The sequence below is a fragment of the Perognathus longimembris genome, chromosome 11 (assembly GCF_023159225.1).
Source record: "Perognathus longimembris pacificus isolate PPM17 chromosome 11, ASM2315922v1, whole genome shotgun sequence".
NCBI classification, from domain to species: Eukaryota; Metazoa; Chordata; class Mammalia; order Rodentia; family Heteromyidae; genus Perognathus; species Perognathus longimembris.
Genome location: NC_063171.1, coordinates 68,769,916 through 68,795,839, shown reverse-complemented (window position 1 = coordinate 68,795,839; position 25,924 = coordinate 68,769,916). Strand labels below are relative to the sequence as shown.

At 47.9% G+C, this 25,924-nt stretch overlaps 1 protein-coding gene across 2 annotated transcripts in view; it reads right to left on the bottom strand.

The window, feature by feature from the left end:
• The window catches only part of Lbr (lamin B receptor), a 28,515-nt gene extending 7,728 nt beyond the window's left edge, over positions 1-20,787 (bottom strand). For both annotated transcript variants that reach the window (XM_048357592.1, XM_048357593.1), the window contains exons 1-10: positions 20,688-20,787; positions 15,263-15,441; positions 12,991-13,215; positions 11,031-11,114; positions 10,505-10,700; positions 8,687-8,883; positions 6,160-6,214; positions 3,072-3,263; positions 2,316-2,419; positions 903-1,028 (exon numbers count right to left, since the gene is read on the bottom strand). In XM_048357592.1, coding sequence (XP_048213549.1) covers positions 903-1,028; positions 2,316-2,419; positions 3,072-3,263; positions 6,160-6,214; positions 8,687-8,883; positions 10,505-10,700; positions 11,031-11,114; positions 12,991-13,215; positions 15,263-15,427 — 1,344 coding nt within the window. In that variant the 5' untranslated portion in view covers positions 15,428-15,441; positions 20,688-20,787. The remainder of the gene's footprint in view (positions 1-902; positions 1,029-2,315; positions 2,420-3,071; positions 3,264-6,159; positions 6,215-8,686; positions 8,884-10,504; positions 10,701-11,030; positions 11,115-12,990; positions 13,216-15,262; positions 15,442-20,687) is intronic.
• Positions 20,788-25,924: the final 5,137 nt, after the last annotated feature.

Below are 25,924 nucleotides of genomic sequence, written 5' to 3'. Positions count from 1 at the left end.
GAATAGAACATTCATTTCAAGGAGCTGAACCCATGAATGGCTGGTGGAAGAGTCTCAGCTAGAGAGCAAGCCTCACCGAGGCCAGTTTTTGGTGCATCTTGATTGGGATTGGTCAGTGACAGAGCCACTCTGTTCTGTGACACCATCAGTAAGCCACCCCTCAGCTGTTTAAGAGCTGTCTCCTGACAATCTTGAAACACCTTCATCAGACGGTTCGTCCAGTTACTCACATGATAATAGTCACATCTCATTTATATGACTCACCCACCAAAAAACAATAGACCAAGGTCCACCAACCTACATACTCCAAGGACTACTTTTTAAGTGAAGAGCTGTTGCCTTACAGGGACGCATTCCCAAATGCTGAGAAGCCCAGTGTCCAAGGCTCTGCACCAGCGCCGTGCCTCCTGGCCCCCCTCATTCCTCCCAATGCAGTGGCCACAAGGGAGCTGAGCAGACTCTGTCACTGGCCCCTCCACCCCTACTGCCTCCCTAGCTCCCCACCCTGCCACCTCGCATCCTCATCTATGCTCTGAAAGTGTCAGAACCCAAGGCTTCTCCAGGCAGGTATAAAGGTACATGTCTGTAAGCCCAGGAATCAGGAGGCTCAGGAAGGAGTTCAAGATAAGCTTGAGTTGCACAGTGAAATCTTGTCTCAAAAAATAAATACAGGGGCTGGGAATATGGCCTAGTGGCAAGAGCGCTTGCCTTGTATACATGAAGCCCTGGGTTCGATTCCCCAGCACCACATATATAGAAAATGGCCAGAAGTGGCGCTGTGGCTCAAGTGGCAGAGTGCTAGCCTTGAGCAAAAAGAAGCCAGGGACAGTGCTCAGCCCTGACCTCAAGCCCCAGGACTGGCAATAAATAAACAAACAAACAAACAAACACGCATTAAGTACCTCATTCCAGAGAGCATCTACCACATACAGAAGCTGGAAACTGTTCACCAAGATCATTGCCAGGGACGGAGCAGGGCGGCTCTGCACTTTCATTTCTGCCAAGAGCATCACCAAGTTGACAATCACCTGAAATGAGAGAGAGCAGTCTCAACGTCCCCTTGGGGTACCGAGGCCCAAGCAAGGACCTTCACTCTGTGCCAGAACTGGAAACAGGACATTGCAACACCATTAACACCTGACCACAATGCAGAGACACAAAACTCTGGCTGTTCCTACCATACACGTGACCTCACTCAGGTTGTGAGAGAATGCTGAGGGACTCCCTAAAAGTGGATCAGTCTTCTTGCCAATGGTGTCACAGTCACAAAGACAGAAGGGACTACCGCAGAAACACAAGAAGGCCAACAAGATAGGAGGGGCTACAGCAGAACATCACCAAGTTCAAGAAGACAGGAAGGGCTAGTGCAGAAGTACAGGAAGGTCAGGAAGAAGACAGGAGGGGTTGGTGCAGAACAGAACAGCTGCCATGCAACACAGAGGGCATCACGAAGCCCCTGGGCTGGCTCTGCAGTGTGGCCAACAGCGCTGCAGCAGTGGCCACTGCCCTTTTTACTGTGGGCAGCCTTCATGTCTACACTGCGGAAGCTGGGGCAGGAGAGAAGGGGACTTTGCACTCTTATTATTTTTGACAACAGGAGAGAAGGGGACTCTGCACTCTTTATTTTTGGCAACTTCTATAAGTCTGAAATTGGGTTTAAAAAATGTTTTTACTGGAAAGGAAATAAACCAGAAGAGAGCAAGGGAATGGATGACACTGTCCAAAAAGGAACATACTCTTGACCTGACTTATGTAACTGTAACCCCTTCCTGTACATCACCCTTATAATAAAAAATTAAAACAAGAAAAAGGAATAAAATATGGTTCTCGTTTTAATCCATGTACACAAGTACAAAATGAATTTTAAGAATGTTAAATAGGGCTGGGAATATGGCCTAGTGGTATAGTGCTTGCCTCGTATACATGAAGCCCTGGGTTCGATTCCTTAGCACCACATATATAGAAAAGGCCAGAAGTGGCGCTGTGGCTCAAGTTGTAGAATGCTAGCCTTGAGCAAAAAGAAGACAGGGACAGTGCTCAGGCCCTGAGTTCAAGGCCCAGAACTGGCCAAAACAAAAACAAACAAACAAAAAAAGAATGTTAAATACAATGTGGAATAACCTCTAATAAGATATCCTCTGGCAAATACTTGTAGCATGAAGACATTGTTAAGAAGGTAGAATTATGTAACACTGTAATGCTTCCTAAAAGCCCACACATACTTCTTACTCTAAAATTGCTTACATTTCTTTCTAAACATAAGATGAATGTGCACTACTAAAATAAATTAAAACTTTAAAAAGAGTAAGACATACCCATCCAATCAAGCCGGGACGCAATTCACAAAAGTATTTGAGATCAAAAGTGCCAATTCTAGGGTTCAGTTCACGGCCAATGAAGAAATCATAGACAGTATTTCCTGAGGAGGGAAGAGGTTTTACCCAAAGGATGCTCCATACCCAGTATGAGTATTTAAACTCCAACTGTTGGCTTGTGCAAACTCAGAGGCGGCCTGCAGCGCCCTCTGGAGGCCACGTGGCCAGCCCCCCAATCCCAAGAAAGTTGCCAGGTTTTCTAATGTGAATTCTTGAGCTGAGGGCCTGGACACTGTCCCTAAGCCTCTTTGTGCTCAAGGCTAGCACTATTTGAGTCACAGCACCACTTCCTCATTTTTTAAATAAGCAACTTAAAAAAATATATTTAAATTCTTTAGGCAAGAATCAACCAATTTGCAACATCTTATTTTTGTGGCAAAGTAATAAATATTCTTTTCCTTCAAGTTCCTCTTTTTTTCTTGTTTTTTTTTTTCATTTCCCATAAAATGAAGCTAGAAACACATCCAGAGATGGGTGCTGGGGCTCTGGGACACTCACGGCCACACGAGAAGCATCACACATGAAACACCACATGTAAGCCACCACACGTGAAGCACCACGGGTGAAACACCATGTGAAAAACCACGGGTAAACCACGAGTAAGGCACCATGGGTGAAGCCTACGGGTGAACCAAGACCACCGTAGGTGAAGTGCCACGGATGAACCACCACCACAGGGGAAACACCAGTGCTCACCAGAGCTGGCCGGTGCCAGCTCACTTCTGGGTGCCTTCAGAGCGCGAACATAGAGGTAAACGCTCAAAGACACCGAAAACACTGTGGCTGCAAGTGCAAACTGAAGGAAATGGCTGTACACCCAAGAGAGCTCCAGGCCCCAGAAGACGGCTGCTCCAATGACCACCGATGTCAGGACGAAAGCGTGGAATCCTGTGAACCAAGAAAGCAGAATGTTTAACATCAACCCACTCAAGGTTCTCCTGAGATCCACACCATTCTAAAGAAATAGGATGTTTTGTGGGGTTTTTTGTCTATGTCCTTGTGACAGGCATTGCAATGTTGCCCAGGCTGGCCTTCCTTTCTTTGTGGCCTCCCACATGCTGGGATCATAAGTAAGCCCACCTTATTCTTTTAGATAGGGTCTCATCCGCTGCTTTTGCCCCTGCTAATCTAAAATCAAAACTCTCCTGACTCTGCCTTCCAAGTAGCTGGTATTATAGGAATGAGCACCAAGCCTGGCTCACTATCTGCTGTTAATTAAAACAAAACTGCAAAGGAAAAACACAGAAATTTACTGTCATAAAACTGAAAAGAATCTCAAAATGCACTGAACCCCAGCTGCCAGAGCCCAAAGTCAAATGGCTAAAAATGAACAAAGCTAGGCCAAGTGTACATTTTAAACTCTAATGCCATTACCTAAGGGTAGGGCAACACAGTAAGTATAAAATTGTGAATATGCTTGTTAATAATGGCCTCAAAAGATTCTACCACCTAGTCATATTCTACCACCTAGAATGTAAGTCTCAGAGCAGAGGTCACAGGGAGGCCACGGCCAGGCCAGCCTCGAGGAGCAGGCACTATTACAGGCTCAGCAATTTAAACCTCCAGCCTGGCACCTGATCGAATGAATCACTGATAGTTAACATAACTACTTAGGAGCTACTTAGGAGGCTGAGGTCTGAAGATGACAGTTCCATGCCCCAGCCAGGGCAATGAGACTCTTAGCTCCAATTAACTATCAAAAGCCAGAAGTGGAGCTGTGGCTCAAGTATTAGAGCACTAGCCTTGAGGCAAGAGAGCTCAGGGACACAAGGACAGTGCCTTAATCCTGAATTCCAGCCCCAAAACCAGCACCAAGAAAAAAAGTGCACAAAAGAAGCAACGAGACAGGCTTTTTTTCCCACTGGCTTAACAGCTCTTGTGCCGAGATTCCACACAAAGACAAACACATCACATCGAAGCCAGCTGATGCCCTAGAAAGAAATTCCAAAGCACCACTATCGAGAAATCTAGAGGGAAGGGTAAGCAACCAACCTCAGCCTGGGCCCAGCTCACCAACACAGCGCACACAACTACAGGGGCAGAGTCTAACAAGTACTGTCAGCCCAGCTCCTCAGCAAGGAGTTTGCCAGGAACACAAAAGGGATTAAGCACGCTAGGGTCTGGCACTGAGCTCACACACTTGACACCAAAGGGCAAATGAACTGGGTAGTTGACACTGGATGGGGTACTGAGGAGAAAGTATCCAACCAGAAAAGGAAGGAGGTAGCAGTGGTCCTGAGTGAACGCATGAGTGTTCCCTTATGGGGTGGTAGAAGCCACATTCAGATGTGCCTCTCCTCTGCTGGCGACACGGGGCTCAGTACTCCCTGTGGCACCGGACAGCAGGGCGGCAGCATGATCCAACACCAACAACTCTGCAAAGCACACTCCTGCTCAGCACAGATGCCTGACAGAGGCATTTTCAACAGCCTGAGACAGGTTCGTGAGGAAGAATAAGCTAAGGGGTATCTGTAATAAATCCTCGAGAAAACGAAGACACCCCACTCAATCCAATAAAACGGAAAATCATTTAAGGGAAACTATCTCATGTGGATAGATCTCTTAAAACCAGATTTGTGATATTGTATTAGTCTTCAGATCACAAAGCCAGACTGATCCTCTCAGCTCCCATCATGTGAGGAACTCAAACATCTGCTCATTTCTTGAGCTGCCAATGAAGTGCTCCTTCTATAACTCAGCGGTGGTTGTACAGGGTAATCGGCATTCACGAATTGGGTACAACCTTCTAGAAACCTTCTCGCGGCCCCCAGACCTCAGTGAGCAAGAGTTTCAACTCATGAAGCTTTGTTCAGGTGGCAATGAAGTTTGAATGAATGAGCAAAGAGCACTAACATCAGGAAGATACAACTTCACAGAATAAAACGGGGCATGGAAGAGGAACAGACCCAATGGCTTCTCTAAGGCATTTTTAGGGACATTTCCCAGGAAAAGGGCTGAGAAAAATGTGACACAAATTCAAAAGCTATCTGAGAGACCAGCCAACCAGACTCAAACAAGCAAGGTCATTGTGGCTGGCTACCTGGGGGGGAGTAGCCAGGACATCCACGCCAGTACAGGGCCTCACAATGATGACAGACCCACAAGTACAGTACTTCAAACAGCGATTAAGTCCTTTCAAGAAAACAAAGCTAGAGCTGGGCACCGGTGGCTCATGCCTATAATTCTAGCTACTCAGGAAGCTAGACCTCAGGATTGCAGTTCAAAGCCAGCCTGAGCAAGAAAGTCTATGAGACTCTCAGTTCCAATTTAAAAAAAAAAAAAAAAAAGCCAGAAGTGTCTCTGTGGCTCAAGTGGAAGAGTGCTAGCCTTGAGCAAAAGAAGCTCAGGGACAGTGCCCGGCCCTGAGTTCAAGACCCAGGACTAGAGGGAAGAAGGAAAAACAAAACTGGCAGGCATGGTGGTTCACCCCTGTAATCCCAGGACTTGGAAGACTGAGGCAGAAAGATGCAGAATTCCAGGCCAGCCTGGGATACCTAGAGACATTGTCTCAAAAATAAACAGGGAGGGAAGACTGAAGGGAGAGGAGGGAGAGAGGAAAACAGAGTTGGGGAGGGAAGGAGAGGGGAGAAGGGAAACTAGACACTAAGAGTAACTGATAAGCTCTGTTACTTTATATAGCCTAAGTTTTATGTGTTGGTTTATCTGCACTGTTTTACCCTTCAAACTACTAAAATATAACTTACTACTTAATATTATAGTGTAATTGGCTTTGACACTTTAAAGAATAAAAAATTATCAAGTCATTAATCTTAAAAGAAATCACCATTTAATCTATACTTGAGTCTTCTTCCATCCACAAGAGGTGTTCCTTCTACAACCTTAAAAGAAAAACAATTTCAAATTAAAAAAGCAAACCTACTGGACTAATGCACATTTTAAATAGGTGAATTTATCTCAACAAAGCTATCAAAATTCTTTTAGAGCACAATATATAGTATCTTCAACTATCTCTTAAATTTCATCATACTCAACGCAGAGGATTATCCTGTAGTAGGAAAACAGAGTAATATGTTGCAAAAATCTTAATAAAGATTGCTTTGATAAAGCAATTCCACCTTCAGGAACATATCTTAAATACAAATTAATTAGAAACTTCTCATGTACCCAGACCACTGTGATAGCCCCTCCCCCAGGCCATCTATCCTGTGGACCACATGACTTGTAAGCTTACAAGCTTTTTCTACCTAGTTGTCCCGAGCCCCAAATAACCACTGACTTCCCACTGCTTGCAAAACAGGGCAACTCCATCTGCTCACATTCCTCAAGTTCTTTTCAACCTAGGTGCTGCCCCACTTACCTAACCATGTCACACTACTGACTCCACTGCTTACACATACACATTCACCCGGTACTCATTTACTGTGCACATGTGCATGCTCACCGGGTACTCATTCGATCACTCCATAGGAGCAGGCTCTGAGCACACTGCATGGCAGTTCCCATGAGTAGTGTTCACAAAATACACAAGAGCAAGTACCGTCCTTGCCCCAAAGGACAGCTATATTCTACTGCCCAATGCTGCAATGAGTCATAAATGATCCAATACTAAAATGGCATCACCTCTCAGTACCCTTTCATCAGCTATGCAACAGGGGCATCCAGGAGAGAAACATGAACCTGCCTGAGATCACAGGATAGCACATGGTCATTTCACACGATCCTTATCAGAGGTATCTATTACATACAGTGAATACACAGGTACACACATATGCAGAGAAACATTTTATTACATATATAATTACCATCCAAACTACTCTAAATAAACATTATCAGCTTTAGACAAGCCTCATCCTACATTAATTGGTATTGGACTACAAAGCCTTAACCTAAGAATGACTCAAGTTCCTAACTAAAGAAATCCATGACAGAGCCCATGTAGCCTCTGGTAAGACCAGGAGACCTATGGAGCCCATGCACTGTGTACAGATGTAACCTCCTGTCACTGGCATGAGCTACTCCTAACAGAACTGATCCTCTGCTTTATAGCTGGCAAATTTCACAGTGCCCTAAGACTATGATGCTCAAATTATTTATTGCTTAGCAATCTCAAGTTCCTTCAAATATATCTAAGAAAAATGTTCCACATTAAGAAACCTATACCTAGCAACAGAAACAAATTAAAAGCTATCATCTGAGTTTGAAAAGTACACAGAATGTTCTTGACAACAAATTTCTGAAATGGACCAAAATTAGTCATCAATTTTTTTTTTAAAGCCTACCTAAAAGATACAAACTAAAGACCCCTGAGATCAGGAGACGATGGCTTTATGATTTAAAACAAACATCTAAATGGTACACACTGAAGGGGATCAGGATATTTCCCCCCATCTCTACCAAAAGTCAAGCCATTTTGCAAATTAGTCTGCTCTTTTTTCTTTTGTTTAAAAAGCTCTACAGGGGGCTGGGGATATAGCCTAGTGGCGAGTGCCTGCCTCGGATACACGAGGCCCTAGGTTCGATTCCCCAGCACCACATATACAGAAAATGGCCAGAAGCGGCGCTGTGGCTCAAGTGGCAGAGTGCTAGCCTTGAGCGGGAAGAAGCCAGGGACAGTGCTCAGGCCCTGAGTCCAAGGCCCAGGACTGGCCAAAAAAAAAAAAAAAAAAGCTCTACAGGGTCTCTATCTAAATCAAGCCAGGTGCTGGTGGATCATGACTGTAATCCTGGCCACTCAGGAGGCTGAGATCCAAGGATCACAGCCAGGACAGGAAAGTCCATGACACTCTTAACCCTGATTAACCATCAAGAAGCCCGAGGTGGTACTGTGGCTCAAGTGGCAGAGCACTAGCCTTGAGCTCAGGGACAGAACCCAGGCCCTTATTCAAGCCCTAGAACTGGCACACACACAAAAATCGAAATCAGGGGTTTTGGTTGTTGTGGGTGGTGGTTATGAGGCTTGAACTCACGGCCTGAGTGCTGTCCCTGTCCCTGAGCCTCTGTGCTCAAGGCTAGTGCTCTATCACTTTGAGCCACAGCACCACTTCTGGATTTTGAGTGGTTATGAGTCTCAAGGGAACCTTTCTGCCTGGGCTGGTTCTGAACCATGATCCTCAGATCTCAGCCTCCTGAATAAGCTAGGATTGCAGGCATGAGTCACCAGCGCCTAGCTATCTCAGGTTTTTAAAGTTCTACTTAGTAATAAGTGCAATAGGGCACAAGAATAAGTTTTGGCAGGTCTGTCCAACAATGACAGCTTCTCACCCCAAAACAACTAGACACAGGAAAGAAGTTAGGAAAATCTCACAATACCAAATATGCCCCACTAAAAAAAAAAAAAAAAAAAAACTCACCTTCCCAACTGGCAGTAGGTAGAACAGGGCTTGAACAAGAAACCAGAGCAAGTAGACTCCACACACTCTGGCCTCCCACAAGTCACCCCACGCAGGCAGAGGGGGCGGGAAATTCAGCAGGCTGGGATCTTTCTGCTCACACATGGACAGCAGCAGGAAGAGTAAGACAGGCAGGCCCAGCATAATGAGCAACGCCCCTGCAGGCAATCGGTGAACAGTCAAGGCTCAGGGAAACCACAACCAAGCTTGTCAGTTATCTAGTTAGTGAACTGCTGTGAACTCAAGTCTGGCTAACTATCTCAAACCACTTTGTAATCTACAATCAAAAACTCATAAACCTGAACTCACACCTGATCCTAGCTGCTCAAAAGGCTGAGAGCTAGAAAGATCACAGTTCAAAGCCAGCCTGGCCAGAAAAGTCCAAAAGATTCCACCTCCAAAATAACCAGCAAAATGATGGAGGGGAGGTGTGGCTCAACTGAGCAAGTGTTAGGCCAAGTTCAAACTCTGATACTAAAAAAAAAAAAAAAAACCCACCACAGAAACACAAAAATAGAAACCACAAAGGTTCAAAGATGGAAATGGAAAGACTTCAAAAAAGTTCTATTAAGTAAGACAGACCCAGAGAAGCAAAGGTTGCATGGTTTCTCTGGTTAAAAAAATAAATGTGCCTATATAAATCTACAAGAAACCACACTTGTATGCAAGGGGTTACAAATAAACAGAATGAAATTTTAATAGCTCTATGGAGAGAGCTCAAATAGTATAATCATTTAGAAAGACTGGGTCAGGGCCCAGCAAAACAGCACCAGGAAAGGGGTATATGCACCTGGGGGGTGGGGCCAAGGGGAGGGCAGCAGACAAATAAAGGGAGGAGTAGGGGGGAAATACAGTCAAGAATTCGTTGTATATAGCACAGAATTAAGAAAGGAAGGAAGGGAAGGGGTAGGCCAAAGGAGGTGACAATGTTGGGGGGTGACACTGATCAAGATGCAGTATACTGATAAACTGCTTTGTTATATGGCAACTCCTTTGTACAACTACTTGAAGATAAAAGAGTTAATACATATGTATAATATGTTATATGTATTTTATATGTATAAACAAAGATCCTAATTTCTCCCTCTGAGCTTCAGAGGGCAGGCACTCATAAACATTAGGAAGGAAAAAGCACAAAGCCAGGCGCAAAGAGCCAAATTTACCTCAGAAACCAAGTGCTGAAACACCAGCGAACTAAAGATCAGAACATGTAAAAGTGAGCAGGCTACAGATTTTGCGTGGTACCAGGTGCTGCATGCGGCAGACCAGGAGCCACAAGAGAGATGATAACACACAAAGCAGGCAGCCATGCAGGATAAGAACCATTTAGCTAACAAGAATTTTCTTTCATCAGCTCATAAATTTTCTCCAGTCCTATTACTCAATAAACCCAACGGCTTTTGCACACTGCTCTCCTGACCTTTGCAACCAACCTGTCTAGCAGGTAGGGTAGACACATGATTTGTCTTGTGTGGAGCTTCCTAATGCCAAGCCCAGGGCACATCTGACCACAGACCACCAGCCCTCCTACACCTAACTCTCCAAACTTCATCACTTCCTTGGACTCTGCTCAAAACCTAACAGACTGACGAAAGCTTGAAATACAGCCACACTGGCATCCCTCTACTCCAAAGCTGTCCCAGCAATGCTTTGGCTCAGACCTGCCCTCAATGGCTCCTCCTCAGCCTCCCTCCGACTCATCCTTTGCCAGTTGCAGGCTTCAGAGAGGCATTTCCAAGGTACCCACTGCCAGCCTCCCTAACTGGGTTCCGCATATACCGGGTACTCCTCCAAACTCTAAGTCCTTCTTCTGTGGGCTGGGCGTCACTTTGAAGGTTCTCAGCAAGTCGGGTTCTCTCATAACAAGCTTTTCTTCCTCAGAATCTGTTTCTTTCACGTGGACCTCTTCTCTTCTCGGGCGAAGACTATATTTTGAAGATATATAGCTACCTTCTTGTGACAAAGTTAATCTCTCCTAAGTAAAACATAAAAATCACTAATTACTACAATTTACAATTGCTTCTGGAAGAAGAGTCACTTTAATAAAGAAAAAAAAGCCAGGAGCTGGTGGCTCATGCCTGTAATCCTACCTACTCAGGAGGCTGAGCTCTGAGGATCACGGTTCAATCAATACCAGCCTGGGAAGGAAAGTCCATAAGACTTTATCTCCAATTAACCACCAGAAAAACCAGAAGTGGCACTGTGGCTCAAGTGGTAGAGCACTAGCCCAGAGCTGAAGAGCCCAGGGACAGCACCCAAGCCCAGAGTTCAAGCCCCATGACCAAAGAATGATGCTATTTCATACCTGGGAGTTTTTATGAGGAATGTCATTGTTCTCCCGGTGTTCTGGCTCTCCATTGTAGATGACGACACTGTTTCCAAATGGCTTCTAAATTGAACATAAAGCACTTTAACCCAAAGAACTGTAACTTATTAGAAAGGAACACAACAGTAACAAATTACTATGATATCAAACAATAGAGCAAAGCCTAAGACTTTCACAGCCTTAATTCTAAGGAATTTCACTGAAGGCCCTAAACAATAAAAGCAAAAGTGAAGCAGAAAGCCACTATACCTGTCCTTACCAAGTCACCTCGCTGGTAAAGTTTAACTCAGAGGCAAATGTTCAAAGAATACACACAAAAGAAATTATTAAAAAGCCATGTAGAGCTAAGTGCTGGTGGCTCATCCCTGTAATCCTGGCTACTCAGGAGGCTGAGATTTTAGGACTATAGTTCAAAGCCTGCCCAAGAAGAAAATTCCACTAGACTTTTTCTCCAATCAACTACCAAAATGGTAGAAGTGGGGCTGTGGCTCAAGTAGTAAAGCACTATCCTGGAACAAAAAAGCTAAATGCACTCAGGCCCTGGGCTTAAGCCCCAGTACCAGTTAAAAAAAGGAAAAAAAGAGCCAATGTACATTTGTACTTTTCAGTATATTTTATCCAGTTCAGAGATATAATCATGTGTAGAGAACAGACGCTAATCCTAATTCCTGTACTTGGAAAGGGGTCTGTCTGGTCTACCATCTAAGAACTCTCATGTACTACGTGGTGTCAGCAGGTATCACTTACCCTCGTATTTCCTACCATGCACTATTCAAGTCATTCCACTGAAACTGCCATTTCTAAATAGAGATGTGATCAAGTGCAAAGAGGCTGAGAGCAATAATGTTTCCACACGAGTGTGATTCCTCAGCATACACCAAACTTAGACATTGTAAAAACACAAAATTTAACCTAAAAGCTACCTTTTCTTAATGCTAAAAACAGAAGAATTACAGTTACATGTCAGGCAAACAATACATTAGCTTTTAGACAGTCACCCCTTCCCCTCTCTCCCAGTTTCCCTCCTAACCTATCCACAAGTTGTATAGTTCATTTTCAACATAGTGTCTAGTGAGTACCACTGCTGCATTTGTTCACCCTTTGTCCTCCCATTTCTGTGCCCCTCCTTATACTCACAAAGAGAGATAAATGAAAGAGCAAGACAAAAAGACCAAAAAAAAAAAAATCCCACAAAAACTTGTTTCCATTTACTGGAGTTCATTTCGACAAATATCACTTTGTAGGATCAGATGCACACAGGCATTATGTCTTTCTGTTCCTCTCCAGAGGAGAAGAACTATTTTTTTTTCCAGTCCTGGGCCTTGGACTCAGGGCCTGAGCACTGTCCCTGGCTTCTTTTTGTTCAAGGCTAGCACTCTGCTACTTGAGCCACAGCGCCACTTCTGGCCATTTTCTGTATATATGGTGCTGGGGAACTGAACCCAGGTCCTCATGTATACATGGCAAGCACTCTTGCAACTAGGCCATATCCCCAGCCCGAGAAGAACTTTTTTTTTTTTTTTTTTTGGCCAGTCCTGGGCCTTGGACTCAGGGCCTGAGCACTGTCCCTGGCTTCTTCCCACTCAAGGCTAGCACTCTGCCACTTGAGCCACAGCGCCGCTTCTGGCCGTTTTCTGTATATGTGGTGCTGGGGAATCGAACCTAGGGCCTCGTGTATCCGAGGCAGGCACTCTTGCCACTAGGCTATATCCCCAGCCCCGAGAAGAACTATTTTTAAGACCATAACATTTAATAGCATTTCAGTAACTTAAGGACATTCTTTTCCTTTGGTGTTGAAAAGAACTAAACTTTCTACTCCAAACATTTGTTTTTATAATATAATATTCCAACACTTTATAAAGTGCAAATGATCTGAACGAACATTCATATAAAGGGAGGAGTATTTTACACAGAAAAACACTATATAAGGATACAGTACCAGAACAAGTGGTGTCAATTTAACTTCCAGAATTTGACCCCTTGTTTCCTTAAAGTCAGCCTGATAGGAAGCGGAGGCCGACCTTCTGGAACCTTTAGGTGTTCTGCCTGGGGATCTGGAGCGGGATCTTGACTGGCTGCCGCGGCTGCGGCCCCGGCCCCCACGGCGTCTGGAGGGTGAGCTGGAAGTTGAGCCACTTTTCTTTGGCTTAAAGGATACTAAAGGCTGGAAAGACAAAAGGCATGAAAGAGCTCACCACAAATCACAAAGTCAGGCTAGAAAAGGACATCTCTAAAACCATCGTGGAAATCACAAGGCCTGAGAACTACCACAGGCCAACGAAAAACGCTGCAATCTGGACCCTAGCTCTCGGGTCATGGGGCCTTTCATCCCTGTTACATGAAGGCACCTCCTTGGCATCAATATTTTTTTTTTTTTTTTTTGCCAGTCCTGGGTTTGGACTCAGGGCCTGAGCACTGTCCCTGGCTTCTTCCCGCTCAAGGCTAGCACTCTGCCACTTGAGCCACAGCGCCGCTTCTGGCCGTTTTCTGTATATGTGGTGCTGGGGAATCGAACCTAGGGCCTCGTGTATCCGAGGCAGGCACTCTTGCCACTAGGCTATATCCCCAGCCCCCCTGGCTTCTTTTTGCTCAAGAGCCACAGCGCCACTTCTGGCCATTTTCTGTATATGTGGTGCTGGGGAATCGAACCCAGGGCTTCATGTATGCGAGGCGAGCACTCTACCCAAAAGGCCATATTCCCAGCCCCATGAAGTCAATGTTTCTACCTAATGACTACATTTCTAATGACAAGGACAAGAAGGGTTACAACTGACATTAATTAAAACCAAGATACTATTATTATGTGGCGCCATCTTGGAAGTCATTGGGTTGAGATTAGATTGCTACCTTTGATGGGACACATGATCAAGCATAACAATGACGACTACAGAACAGTTGCATATATTCATGCCAGGAACCAGCATGCAGCCAAAAAAGAAAGTGTCCCACGTTTTCCTCTGAGAACACACAGAAGATCCTGGCAAAGTGTAAAGTCTGAGTTACTTGGCGCTGCTTTGTCCCACCCTAACCTATTCCTACCACATCATTTCACTGCCTCTAGGGACCTACAGCTGGCAAAGGCAGTGATAAATCATGCCTCCCGTCAAATACCACCCAATCTTTCTTTTGTGTGTGGCCCTCAAGCTAAGAACCACCCACTTTTATAAATCTTTAATTGCAAGCAAAACCAAAACAATATTTCTTGACATAAAAATTACCTGAAATTCAGGTGGGCACCAATGACCTGTAGGCCTAGCTACTCAGAAAGCAGGAGATCTGAAGACTGAAGTCTGAAGCCAGCCCAGAGAAAAAAGTCCCCAAGAGACTCTTACCTCTAATTAACCACAAGAAAACTGGAAGTGGAGGTGTGGCTCAAAGTAGAGCGCTAGCCTTGAGCAAAAGGGCTCAGAACAGCACTCAGGCCCTGGATTCCAGCCCCACAACCAACAACCCCCACCCCCATTACCTGAAATTCAAATCTCACTGTTAGGACCTGGTTGTGTCCATTTCCTTCCATACTGCCTGGAGCTGCCCCAGTACCACAGAAGCCATATGGACACAAAGCTAAAATATTTGCTAGAGTACACTAAATGTGACGGATAAGAAACAGGTACCCAAAAAGCTGTCTAAAAGCTTTAATAAGGATTTGTACACCTAGATCAGAGATTCTAAAACACAGAGGTTGGGAGCCATGGGCCACACTTAGATCTCATTCAGGTCAGGATCTGTGATGAAGTCAACACGCTTGGACATGGAACATGAGCATCAGTTCCAGCCCGGCAGGCACCTGGCAGCCCCTCCCCCAGCCCCCGCCACCCCACTCGGCGGCCACTTGGTTGTGTTCCCCTCACCCCCAAGCCTTTTGTGCGCTGCCCTGAGAAGGCACACCTGCATTACCTTCATTTTTCCACTTTCCCTTAACACTCAGCGCCTGTGTCACCATCTGTGGAAAACTCTCTTACAATCCAAGGCCCCCTCAACCCAGCTGTGCCAACATCACCACCGGCAGACCCTCACTCTTTCTCTGACTCTCTTACACCTATGTCTCCTGCCTGATTCACATCTTCCCACAATGGGAGTGGACCCCACCTATGCCTCCTAGCGGAACCCCAGTCTACAGTCTTATAGTCATTCCCTCACACTGTGAAGGCACCTGGTGAACCACGTTCCCTCAACTGTCGACACACCTGGCAAACCAAAGAAGCACTTACCTTGATATCATTCTCTTTCAATTCAAGTTCAGTTCCGTCTTTGTATTTTACGGTGTAAAGATGCGACTTTTGGTCATAGCTCAGAATCTCTACTTCATAATAAAGTGAGCTTCCAGGCCATCGACCTCTCACAACTTCACCATCTGAAAATTTCTTACTTGGCATTTTCTAGAGTTAGCCTGAATAATTTTAAAGAAAAAGAAAAAAGTTAATATTGACACTTATATTTGTCTGTTTCATAGGTCAGTAACTAAGATATACCTTCCAGATGTGTTAGATGGTAAATTTGTGGCCAGAAAGACCTCCTAAAAAGGGGGCATGCAACTTAAAGATGACAACCCTGAAGCTTAAAGTTAACCATTTTCTCCAACTGTACTGTCCAAGAGCACGCTTGGAGTAGTAGAAGCGGTTCTTTCAGCATCACTGTAGCTCATCTGGAATCACTTTAGCCACTGCCAAATAGGTGAGTAGCACTAAGAATTAACTATAATGCTTACTAGGCACCCGTTTTTACTATACAAAATGTGGACCACTAAAATGATCAAAAAACAACCTCAAAAATGCATTTTTATTTGTAAATTTTTGTGTTGCTTTTCAAGGGCTTAAAAATATATTTAATTGGGGCTGGGGATATGGCCTAGTGGCAAGAGTGCCTGCCTCATATACATGAGGCCCTGGGTTCAATTCCCCAGCACCACATATACAGAAAATGGCCAGAAGTGGCGCTGTACTAGCCTTGAGCAAAAAGAAGCCATGGACAGTGCTCAGGCCCTGAGTCCAAGCCCCAGGACTGGCCAAAAACAAAAACAAAAAAATATATATTTAATTAACAATTTAACATATTACCTTACTAAAAATAATAAGCTAGGAAACAGACTAAGAAAAACAAGGATATGTCATCATCAATACCAAGAAAAATAATTCCAAATCTATGAGTAGCAAGTTTAGTTTATTTCATAAAATTTCAATTTTTTATTTTTAGTTTTTAAAAAACTGTATTGTAAAGGTGATGTACAAGGGATTACAGTTACATAAGTCAGGTAATGAGTACATTTCCTTTTGACCCGTGTCACCCCCTCCTTCATTCTTTTTTTTTTTCATGTTCATAGTGGCATTTTTATTTTATTTTTTCTTTGTAACTTACTCTTTTTTAATTAATTTATTTATTTACTGTCAAAGTGATGTACAGAGGATTGCAGTTTCATATGTAAGGCCATGAGTACATTTCTTATGAAACTTGTTACCTCCTCCCTCACTTTTCTCCCACCTTTCCCCCCCTCCCCAACTCCCTCCCCACCCTGAGTTGTACGGTTGGTTTGTAGCATATTGTCTTCTAAGTATTGCTGCTGCATTGGTTTGCCTTTTACCCCTCAAGTTTCAATTCTTGAGCCCAAGAATTATATACCAACTATTCACAATAGCCAAGATGTGGAAATGAGTAAATCCAAAAGCTGTGGTACCTATACATGATGGAATTTCACACAACCATTAGAAAGAATAAAATAATGTCATTTGCAGAGAAATGGGTGGAACTAGAATAAATCAAGCTCAGAGAGACAAATGGTGCATGTTCTCTCTGAAATGTAGAAAACAGATCTAAAGTGTACTGGGATATGACAAATTATACAGGATTCTAGATACAAACACTAAGACCAAGAGAGGATAGGTCTCAAGAGAGAATCACAAAGGGGCAATGCCTAAGTGCCTCTTCTTATTTATATAAAATAATATACATACTGAAATGAACTCTAAAATATGGAAACAAGACTTTTTATTTTTTGATGATTGTCTTCTTTTTCATACATATGGTATATTCCCATGTATATCTTTTGAGGGGGGCACAGAACTCAAGGAAAAAAGGGCGAAAGAGTGCAGCATTTAAAAAAAAAAAGAGTACAACAGTAGAGCTCATTGGACATTCACCAAAGTGAATATAAAACTCATGGATGGAGATGAGAGGGAGGGAGGGACTGGGAGAGAATGAGGGAATAGAAGACATTGTACGAAAGGAAATGTACTACTCATTACCTGAACTCATGTAATTGTAATTCCTCTGTACAGTACCTCTATAATAACAATAAAGTAAATTTTAAAAATTAAAATAAAGAATTGCACACCAGGTATCCCCAGGCCAACATGTACCTGGCCTCCATTCCAGTTCTCCTTCCTCAGGCCTAGAGCAGACATTCACTCCACTATAACATTCCCTTACACTGTCTCAGAACAGTGTACACTTTAGAAAGCCACAAACAACCTTCATTAATAACAACTGCTTGAGGGGTTGAGGCAGGAAGATCATAAGCTCAGGACCTGCCATCCCAAGTCAGCTAGACATTGTCTCAAAAAACAAAATACAAGCCAGGCACCAGTAGTTCAAGTCTGCAGTTCAAAGCCAGCATGCAGAAAGTTTGGGACACTACCAATTACCCACCAAAACACTGAGTCCAGAGGGATGGCTCCAGTAGTAGTATTTACACTTAACTGTATTAAAATGTCAGACACCTGCATAAGGTGATAAATTTGGAAGGTTATATTTTAAAATGGTGTTTGGAGTAGTTTTTTGTTTTTGGCCAATCATGGGGCTTGAACTCAGGGACTGGATGTTGTCCCTGAACTCTTTTGCTCAAGACTAGTGCTCTACCACTTTGAGCCACCGCATAACTTCCAGTTTTTGGGTGGTTAATTGGAGATAAGTCTCACTGGGACTTTCTGGCCCAGACCAGCTTTAAACTGTGACCCTCAGATCTCAACCTCCTGAGTACCTAGGATTACAGGCCTGAGCCACCAGCATCTGGGTTGGAGTAGTTCTTTCCAATGTACAAAGTGTTCTTAAGTAATGGAAATGCTATTAAATATTATGGTCTTAAAAATGGTAATGTTGGGAGCTGGGAATATGGCCTAGTGGTAAAGTGTTTGCCTCACATACATGAAGCCCTGGGTTTGATTCCTCAGCACCACATATACAGAAAAAGCCAGAAGTGGTGCTGTGACTCAAGTGGTAGAGTGCTAGCCTTGAGCAAAAAGAAGTCAGGGACAGCGCTCAGGCCCTGAGTCCAAGCCCCAGGACTGGCAAAAAAAAAAAAAAGGTAATGTTTACATCTGAAGTAGACATAGCTTTTAGTTTAAACTGTGTTTTTACAGTGCCTAAGCTTCATGTCTAAAATGGAGAAACAAACCTGTGTGGAATCATATTCTGGCTCTCTGCATTATTACATTTTTTTAAAATTTTACTAAACAGGGGCTGGGGATATGGCCTAGTGGCAAGAGCGCTTGCCTCATATACTTGAACCCCTGGGTTCGATTCCCCAGCACCACATATACAGAAAATGGCCAGAAGTGGCGCTGTGACTCAAGTGGCAGAGTGCTAGCCTTGAGCAAAAAGAAGCCAGGGATGGTGCTCAAGCCCTGAGTCCAAGGCCCAGGACTGACAAAAAAAATATATATATATATATATTACTAAACAGTTGTACAAAGAGGTTACACTTCCATAAGCCAAGTTATGCATCTTGATTGATGTCACCCCTTCCATTTTTCTCCATTTTCTCAATTCTATTTCTACCCTCAAGTTACACAGTTCAATTTTTACATAATTAAATATAACTGCATTTGCTAACTAGCAGATCTACATTTGCAGAGAACCAACACCTAATATCAAACAAAGTAGCAAGAAGCAGATAGCAGGGCTGGGGGTATGGCCTAGTGGCAAGAGTGCTTGCCTCCTATACATGAGGCCCTGGGTTCAATTCCCCAGCACTACATATACAGAAAATGGCCAGAAGTGGCGCTGTGGCTCAAGTGGCAGAGTGCAGGCCCTGAGTCCAAGGCCCAGGACTGGTCAAAAAAAAAAAGGCAGATAGCAAGGAAGATGTAATCTCTAAATCACCTTTGCATCACCAACTAAGGCAAAGTCTCCACATATCATCCAAGCATATAAGCATGTGCTTATGTTTATAATTGCAAATACTTACATATAATAACAACAGCAGCAACAGTTAAGGAATTATGAAGACTTGGAATTAAGAAGTTGCACTGCCACCCTGTCCTGAGACTTTCCCAAGCATATTTCTTCACTATTAATCAACTGAGAAAAACTTAACAAGCTTCCCTTGTTAGATAAACCCAGGCCCTTACTTGGTAGATGAAAGAAAATACAAGTATTTACCGGGTGATTAGGATAGTAGACCTGCACATTAAAGAGACTCCATCTCCCTAATGCCTGAGATAGCATCACTGGGGTATAACAAGTTTGGTCTAGGAGAGAGGAAGAGTTGCTGGAAGCTTTAGAAATGCAGCTGGGCCTGGCTGAGTCCCCAGAAGGGCACCTGGGAAGCAGGAGACAGCTCTGCACTGGAGGGGTATGAAAAGGGAAGGTGCCAAGAGCAAGCCTTGCCTATTTCAACATTTAGCTCAAAAAAAAAAAAAAAAAAGGAAGGAAATGTGCCTCCCTCTGGGCCCACCCGAATCAGCCACGGTGACGTTCAGGTTCACCTACACTGAGGAAGGCAACTACATCTTTCTGTAAGATACCACTCAAGTCTCAAACAACACGATGTGATCTTATCAGGCACCTGTGTTTCAGGCCTTCGGGACCCCGGCACCTTTATCTAAAATGTTCTTGAAGATTCTTCCCGTACCTTTTGAAAAACGTACTCACATGGTTTTTCCAGCACACCTATTAGACGCCGCTGTAAACAGTATCTGCGCAATATTCAATTCAGGAAAACACCAAGAAGATTGGTTACCAACTAACCAGTAAGATCTTAGGCCATCTGGTAATTATCTTTCCGGCACCCAAGCTCCCTTTAAAAGGGAAGGGGGGAAAGGCACGTGAGGGCGCGTCTGACAGGCCCGAGGCCCCGGGTCTCGCTCCGGCACCGGGGACGGGCGCCGGAGCCCACACCGACGGCGAGCGGCCCGTCCGGGGGCCGCCGGGCCCGAGCGCGCCCGCGGGGCCCGGGCAGGGGCCGGCCGGCGGGGGGGCCGCGCCCGGGGTCGTCCGAGTCGGAGCCCCGGCGGCGCGACTCTCCCGGGCGCGTCCGGGCCGGCGTGGGCCGCGCGGCCCGGCGGAAACGTCGCCGCCCCTCCCCGGGCGTGGCCGTCACCGCCGCGGACGCCGACTCGGGACCCGGGCGGACCGCGGAGCGCCGCCCGCCAGGCCCGCTCGCCCGCCCGGCGCGTCCGCCCCTCCGCGCCCGGCGCTCGCGGCCGCACAAAGGGACGCCGCGCCTCCCGCGCGCCCGGGGGAGGGAGGTCGGCGTCCTCGCCCCCGCGGCCCGCCCCCCCCGCCGAGGACTCCGCGCGGCCCGCCTCGGCCGCCCCGTCGAGCCGCAGGCGCGGGCCCGGCCCCCGCCCGCCCGCCGCGGCGTCGCCGGGCGGCCCGAGCGGGCGAGGGGCCGGAGCGGGGCCGGCGCGGGCGCTCGCTCACCTGCCGGTCCGGCGGGAACGCAGAGCCGCGGAACAGCCGGGAGCAGCACGCACGGCGAATGCGCGCGACGCCGCGCCCGCGCCCGCGCCGGCCCCGCCCCCGGGCCCCAACTCGCGCTCCTATTGGTCGGACGCTCTTTTGAATGATCGCCGGCGCCGGCGATTGGCCGCGCGCCGTGGCGCGTCCGCCTCCGCCCTCGGAGCGGCCGGCGGGTCCCCGCCTCATCGCGGCGGCTCGGGCGCCGGGACTCGGGCTTCCAGCCCTGTGCCCCGGGGCGCCGCGCCGCCGGAGCCTCGGGCGGGAGCGGCGGAGGCCTGGGCTCGGGGCCGGGTGGGAACCGGGGGCGGGGGGGCCGCAGCGACGCCCCCCACTCGCCGGGGGGACCCTGAACTTCCTGACCGGGGCGGTCTCGCCGGCGCTAGCCAGTCGGCCCTGGCTCCTCGGTCTCCCCTCCTCTCCCCGCTGTCGTCACCCCGGTTCTCCGGACCCAGTTTGTGAACCCCGGCTTTGGCCGCTTGAGGCTCGTGGGGCCTGGGGGCACCGAGGCCCCGGGCCGAGCCGACCCCCGAGGCCACTGTGGATCCGGGCCAGGCTGCCATTGAGGTCGCCTAGGAAAATGCACGTCGCGCCCCGAGGTCGACACGTGGTGAGGCGCAGCGAACCCCGCAGCCCGGGTGGCCCCCGCCCTCACCCGCCCTCAGTTTTGCAGGAAATGGCCAGCAACGAGGCCTGGAACAGGCCCAGGGCCCTTCGGTGCTGGCTGGGTTTGTCTGCCTGGTGTTGGGTTGGAGCTATGAATTTCATTGTCAAGGTGTTGTACAGAAAGATTCTCACTTCCTAACAGGTTGTTTTTCATATGCTCTACCAAAAGCCAAGATTTCTTTGGCTTTTCCCCAAGGCACTTATTTCCTGGATTATTTCCTCTAATGAAAGTTTTCATCTAAAAAAAATATAAGGTGCCAGGCGCTGGTGGTTTACACTGGTAATCCTAGCTACTCAGGAGGCTGAGATCTAAGTGTTAGGTTTTTAAAGTAGGTAGCCGGTAAAGGAGAATGCCACGCGGTTCGGGCAGGAGAGAGAAAGTTTATTATCGAACTGCTGGCCTGTGGCAGAGATGATCCATGGGCAGAGAGATGGGGGGGACCCCCACCCAGCCCTGCCTTATCTAGGGCAGGGGCAGGGGGTGTGGCCAGGTGGATTAGGATGTGGCCTCAGGGAAAGGGGAGGGAACTGCCTCCAGGTCTGCTGGTTACCCAGGTAAATGGGTGGATACTTAATGAGGTGGGGGGCATCTACATGGAGCCTTCCAGGGACGGACCTTGTTGTGCCAAGTCGTGAGGCCACCACCAAGAAGGCCACCGAGACTCAGACATTCCGAAATGCAAAAGCAAGGCAAGGCTTTATTTAAGCGAGCTGCAACTCGGCCTCGTCCTACCCACCAACACAGCGGAGGTTAGGAGGAAGCCCCGAGGTGCGATTACACAGGGCTCATAAAGGCAAAAAACAAAGTTACAACCATCAGGTGTTCAAGCAAGCAAGATTAGGACACAGGTACAAATCTGATTGGCTCAGGGCTCGAGGCACTCTGGGAGCTGTCTGAGTTAAGCATTCCCAGCGGTTAGAGTTCTAGACCAACTGGGTCCTAATGGGCTTGTCCTGGGTTTGCTCACAGGGCCTGCTTATCTCAGGTTCACATGGTAAAGTGGGGTTCGCATGGTAAAGTGGGGCCTGACTTCAAAGTCTGGCACTTCACCTTACACTAAGGACTGTGGTTCAAAGCCAGCCTGGGCAGAAAAGTCCTTGATATTCTTTTCTCCAATTAAACACCAGAAAACCACTGTGGCTTGAAGTAGAGTGCTAGCCTTGAGCAGAAAGAACTCAGGGACAAAGAAAAAATAAATCTCATCACCAAATGAATTCAAAAGACTGTAAATCACGTCATTCATTATTGACTAAAAAGGCACTTTTTTTTGCCAGTCCTGGGGCTTGAACTCAGGGCCTGAGCACTGTCCCTGGCTTCCTTTTGCTCAAGGCCAGCACTCTACCACTTGAGCCACAGCGCCACTTCCAGCCTTTTCTGTTTGTGGTGCTGAGGAATCGAACCCAGGGCTTCTTGTATGAAAGACAAGCACTCTGCCACTAGGCCACATTCCCAGCCCCAAGGGCACTTTTTTAATAGAGCCAATTTTGACATTAGAAACTAAACAATTCATTTTTACTTCTAGTTAGTGGAGTGCCACACGTAAAAAACTAGATAAATATCCAGGCTGTTTTACTCAATGAAGGCAACTTGGTATTTTTCTTTACTAAAGGCTGAAGACATGGCTCAAGTGGTAAAGTGCTTGCCTAGCAAGCCCAAGGCTTTGAATTCAAACTGAGAAAGAATTACAAAGTGTGCCAATTTTGAGGTAGAGTTTTCAGGTTTAATTTTCAGAAACATGTTTGTCAACCACATTAGCAGGTTGTAGTTTTCAGATCTATGAAGTGAGTCCTGTAGAGATTCCTGTTTTGGCACTGCTGGTGTTGTATTCTGGGGAGCAAGAAATCCACCCAGCACTGTTAAAGATGAAAAACGAGTTTTTTTTGTTTTTTTTGCCAGTCCTGGGCCTTGGACTCAGGGCCTGAGCACTGTCCCTGGCTTCTTCCTGCTCAAGGCTAGCACTCTGCCACTTGAGCCACAGCGCCGCTTCTGGCCATTTTCTGTATATGTGGTGCTGGGGAATCGAACCTAGGGCCTCGTGTATCTGAGGCAGGCACTCTTGCCACTAGGCCATATCCCCATCCCCGACAAATGAGTTTTATTAGTCAGTTTGCAACTGCCTTGCCCCAGGCTACCCCAGAGCTAGGAGCAGTTGCAGCCTCCAGGGGGCGGCTTTCTTTCCTCTCTTCCTTTCCACAGGCTTCTCCTATCCGCAGGCCTCTCCTCTCTCCACGGGCCTCCACTGTCCACGTGGGCCTCCTCTCTCCACGGGCCTCTGCTCCGCTCTCTGCGTCTGCTCTGGCTTCGACAGGCACCAGGCTTCACACTTTCCCAGAGGCCTCAGGCTCCGGGCTCCTCGGCAGCCCTCAGGCTCTTCTTGGCTCCTCTCTGTCCACTGTCCTCGGGCCTCTGGCTCTGCAGGCCTCTCCTCCCTTCCATCCCAGAGCTAGGCTGCCTGGCCTCCATTCTCTGCAGGCCCAGACTTCCTCCGCTGCTGGTCCAGGCGTTGAGGGGACCAGAACCTCCACCCCCGACTGCAGGCGGTGGGGGGGGGGGGACAAAAAGGGCAGGACTTCCACAAGAGAGGAGAGAGAAACGGGGAAGGGCAAGGAGGAAGGAGGCCAAGTAGCCGAGGCCGGACCAACATTGAGGGGAGGCCCGAGTCCAGACCAGCAGCCAGGAGAGGAGCCAAGTCAAGCCAGTAGAAGGAGCAGAGCAGAGCCGGGAAGTCCAAAGCCTGAGTCCGGTTTTAGGTTAAAGTTCCTTTGTTAATAAATCCCTTCCCGGGCTGGGGATATAGCCTAGTGGCAAGAGTGCCTGCCTCGGATACACGAGGCCCTAGGTTCGATTCCCCAGCACCACATATCCAGAAAACGGCCCGAAGCGGCGCTGTGGCTCAAGTGGCGGAGTGGTAGCCTTGAGCGGGAAGAAGCCAGGAACAGTGCTCAGGCCCTGAGTCCAAGGCCCAGGACTGGCCAAAAAAAAAAAAAAAAAAAAAGTATAAAAAAAAAAAAATCCCTTCCCACCTGTAGTTGTGCCTCTGTGGATTATTCTCGCTCAGGATATAACACAGGCTCAGCCTCTCCAGTCCGGGGGCTCTTGCTCTCCTGTCCCCAGGCCGGGGGTGGACTCCCCTCAGGCCTGAGAGGAACCCGGTCCTCCTGACACCTTGCTTTCTCCACACCTCTCTTTCTTCCCCTGGAAATCCCACCCTCTTATATCCCCCAGCTGCCTACAGGCTGGGAGTGGTGGATCCCGTCCCCTCCCCCCCCCCAGGGGTGGGATCCCCTTTTACGCTCCGCAGGGGGGCGTGGAATGATGACTACATGGGGTGGGGCTTCCCGAGCCCCAGGTTATTACCCTGGGTAGGGGCCCTGGCACAGCCGCCTCTACTGAGTGGACAGATGAGACATGGGACAGCCAGCATCACCACCAAAAGCAGGCACGGCCAGGAAACCCTCAAATGTGCAAGTGCCCAGTGGGGTCCTCCCAAGGGGGCAGTTACTGCCTTCTTCAGGATATACATGGGTAAAGCCTATCCAGTTGCACTGTGTAGTGCCATTTATAAGAAACTTTTGGGCTGGGAATGTGGCCTGGTGGCAAGAGTACTCACCTTGTATACAGGAAGCCCTGGGTTCGATTCCTCAGCACCACATATAGAAAAGGCCAGAAGTGGCACCGTGGCTCAAGTGGCAGAGTGCTAGCCTTGAGCAAAAGGACAGTGCTCAGGCCCTGAGTCCAAGCCTCAAGACTGGCAAGAACAAACCTGAAAACCCTTCTGGTTGTGTTGTGGACATGCCTAAGAGCCGCCTGATAGGGTTCACCTGTGTGCAAGGCGAGTGGGCCCTGTTCACAGACGGCGCTCTCATTAACAGAGCGTGGCATCCACCTCATAGCCCTGCGTCACTTCTTGTGCTAGCACATTAGCAAGGGACGTGCACCGGAGCCACTGTCCGCGCCCTCCAGGGAGGAGCTTGGAGGTGGAGCATCGCACCCTCGCGGGGGGTGGTGACGGAGAGGAGGCACAGGAGCACCCTCGCGGGGGGTGGTGACGGGGAGGGGAGGCATGGGAGCACCCTCGCGGGGGGTGGTGACGGGGAGGGGGCACGGGAGCACCCTCGCGGGGGGTGGTGATGGGGAGGGGAGGCATGGGAGCACCCTCGCGGGGGGTGGTGACGGGGAGGGGGCACGGGAGCACCCTCGCGGGGGGTGGTGACGGGAGGGGGCACGGGAGCACCCTCGCGGGGGGTGGTGACGGGAGGGGGCACGGGAGCACCCTCGCGGGGGTGGTGACGGGGAGGGGGCACGGGAGCACCCTCGCGGGGGGTGGTGACGGGGAGGGGGCACGGGAGCACCCTCGCGGGGGGGTGGTGACGGAGAGGAGGCACAGGAGCACCCTCGCGGGGGGTGGTGACGGAGAGGAGGCACGGGAGCACCCTCGCGGGGGGTGGTGACGGGGAGGGGAGGCATGGGAGCACCCTCGCGGGGGGTGGTGACGGGGAGGGGGCACGGGAGCACCCTCGCGGGGGGTGGTGAC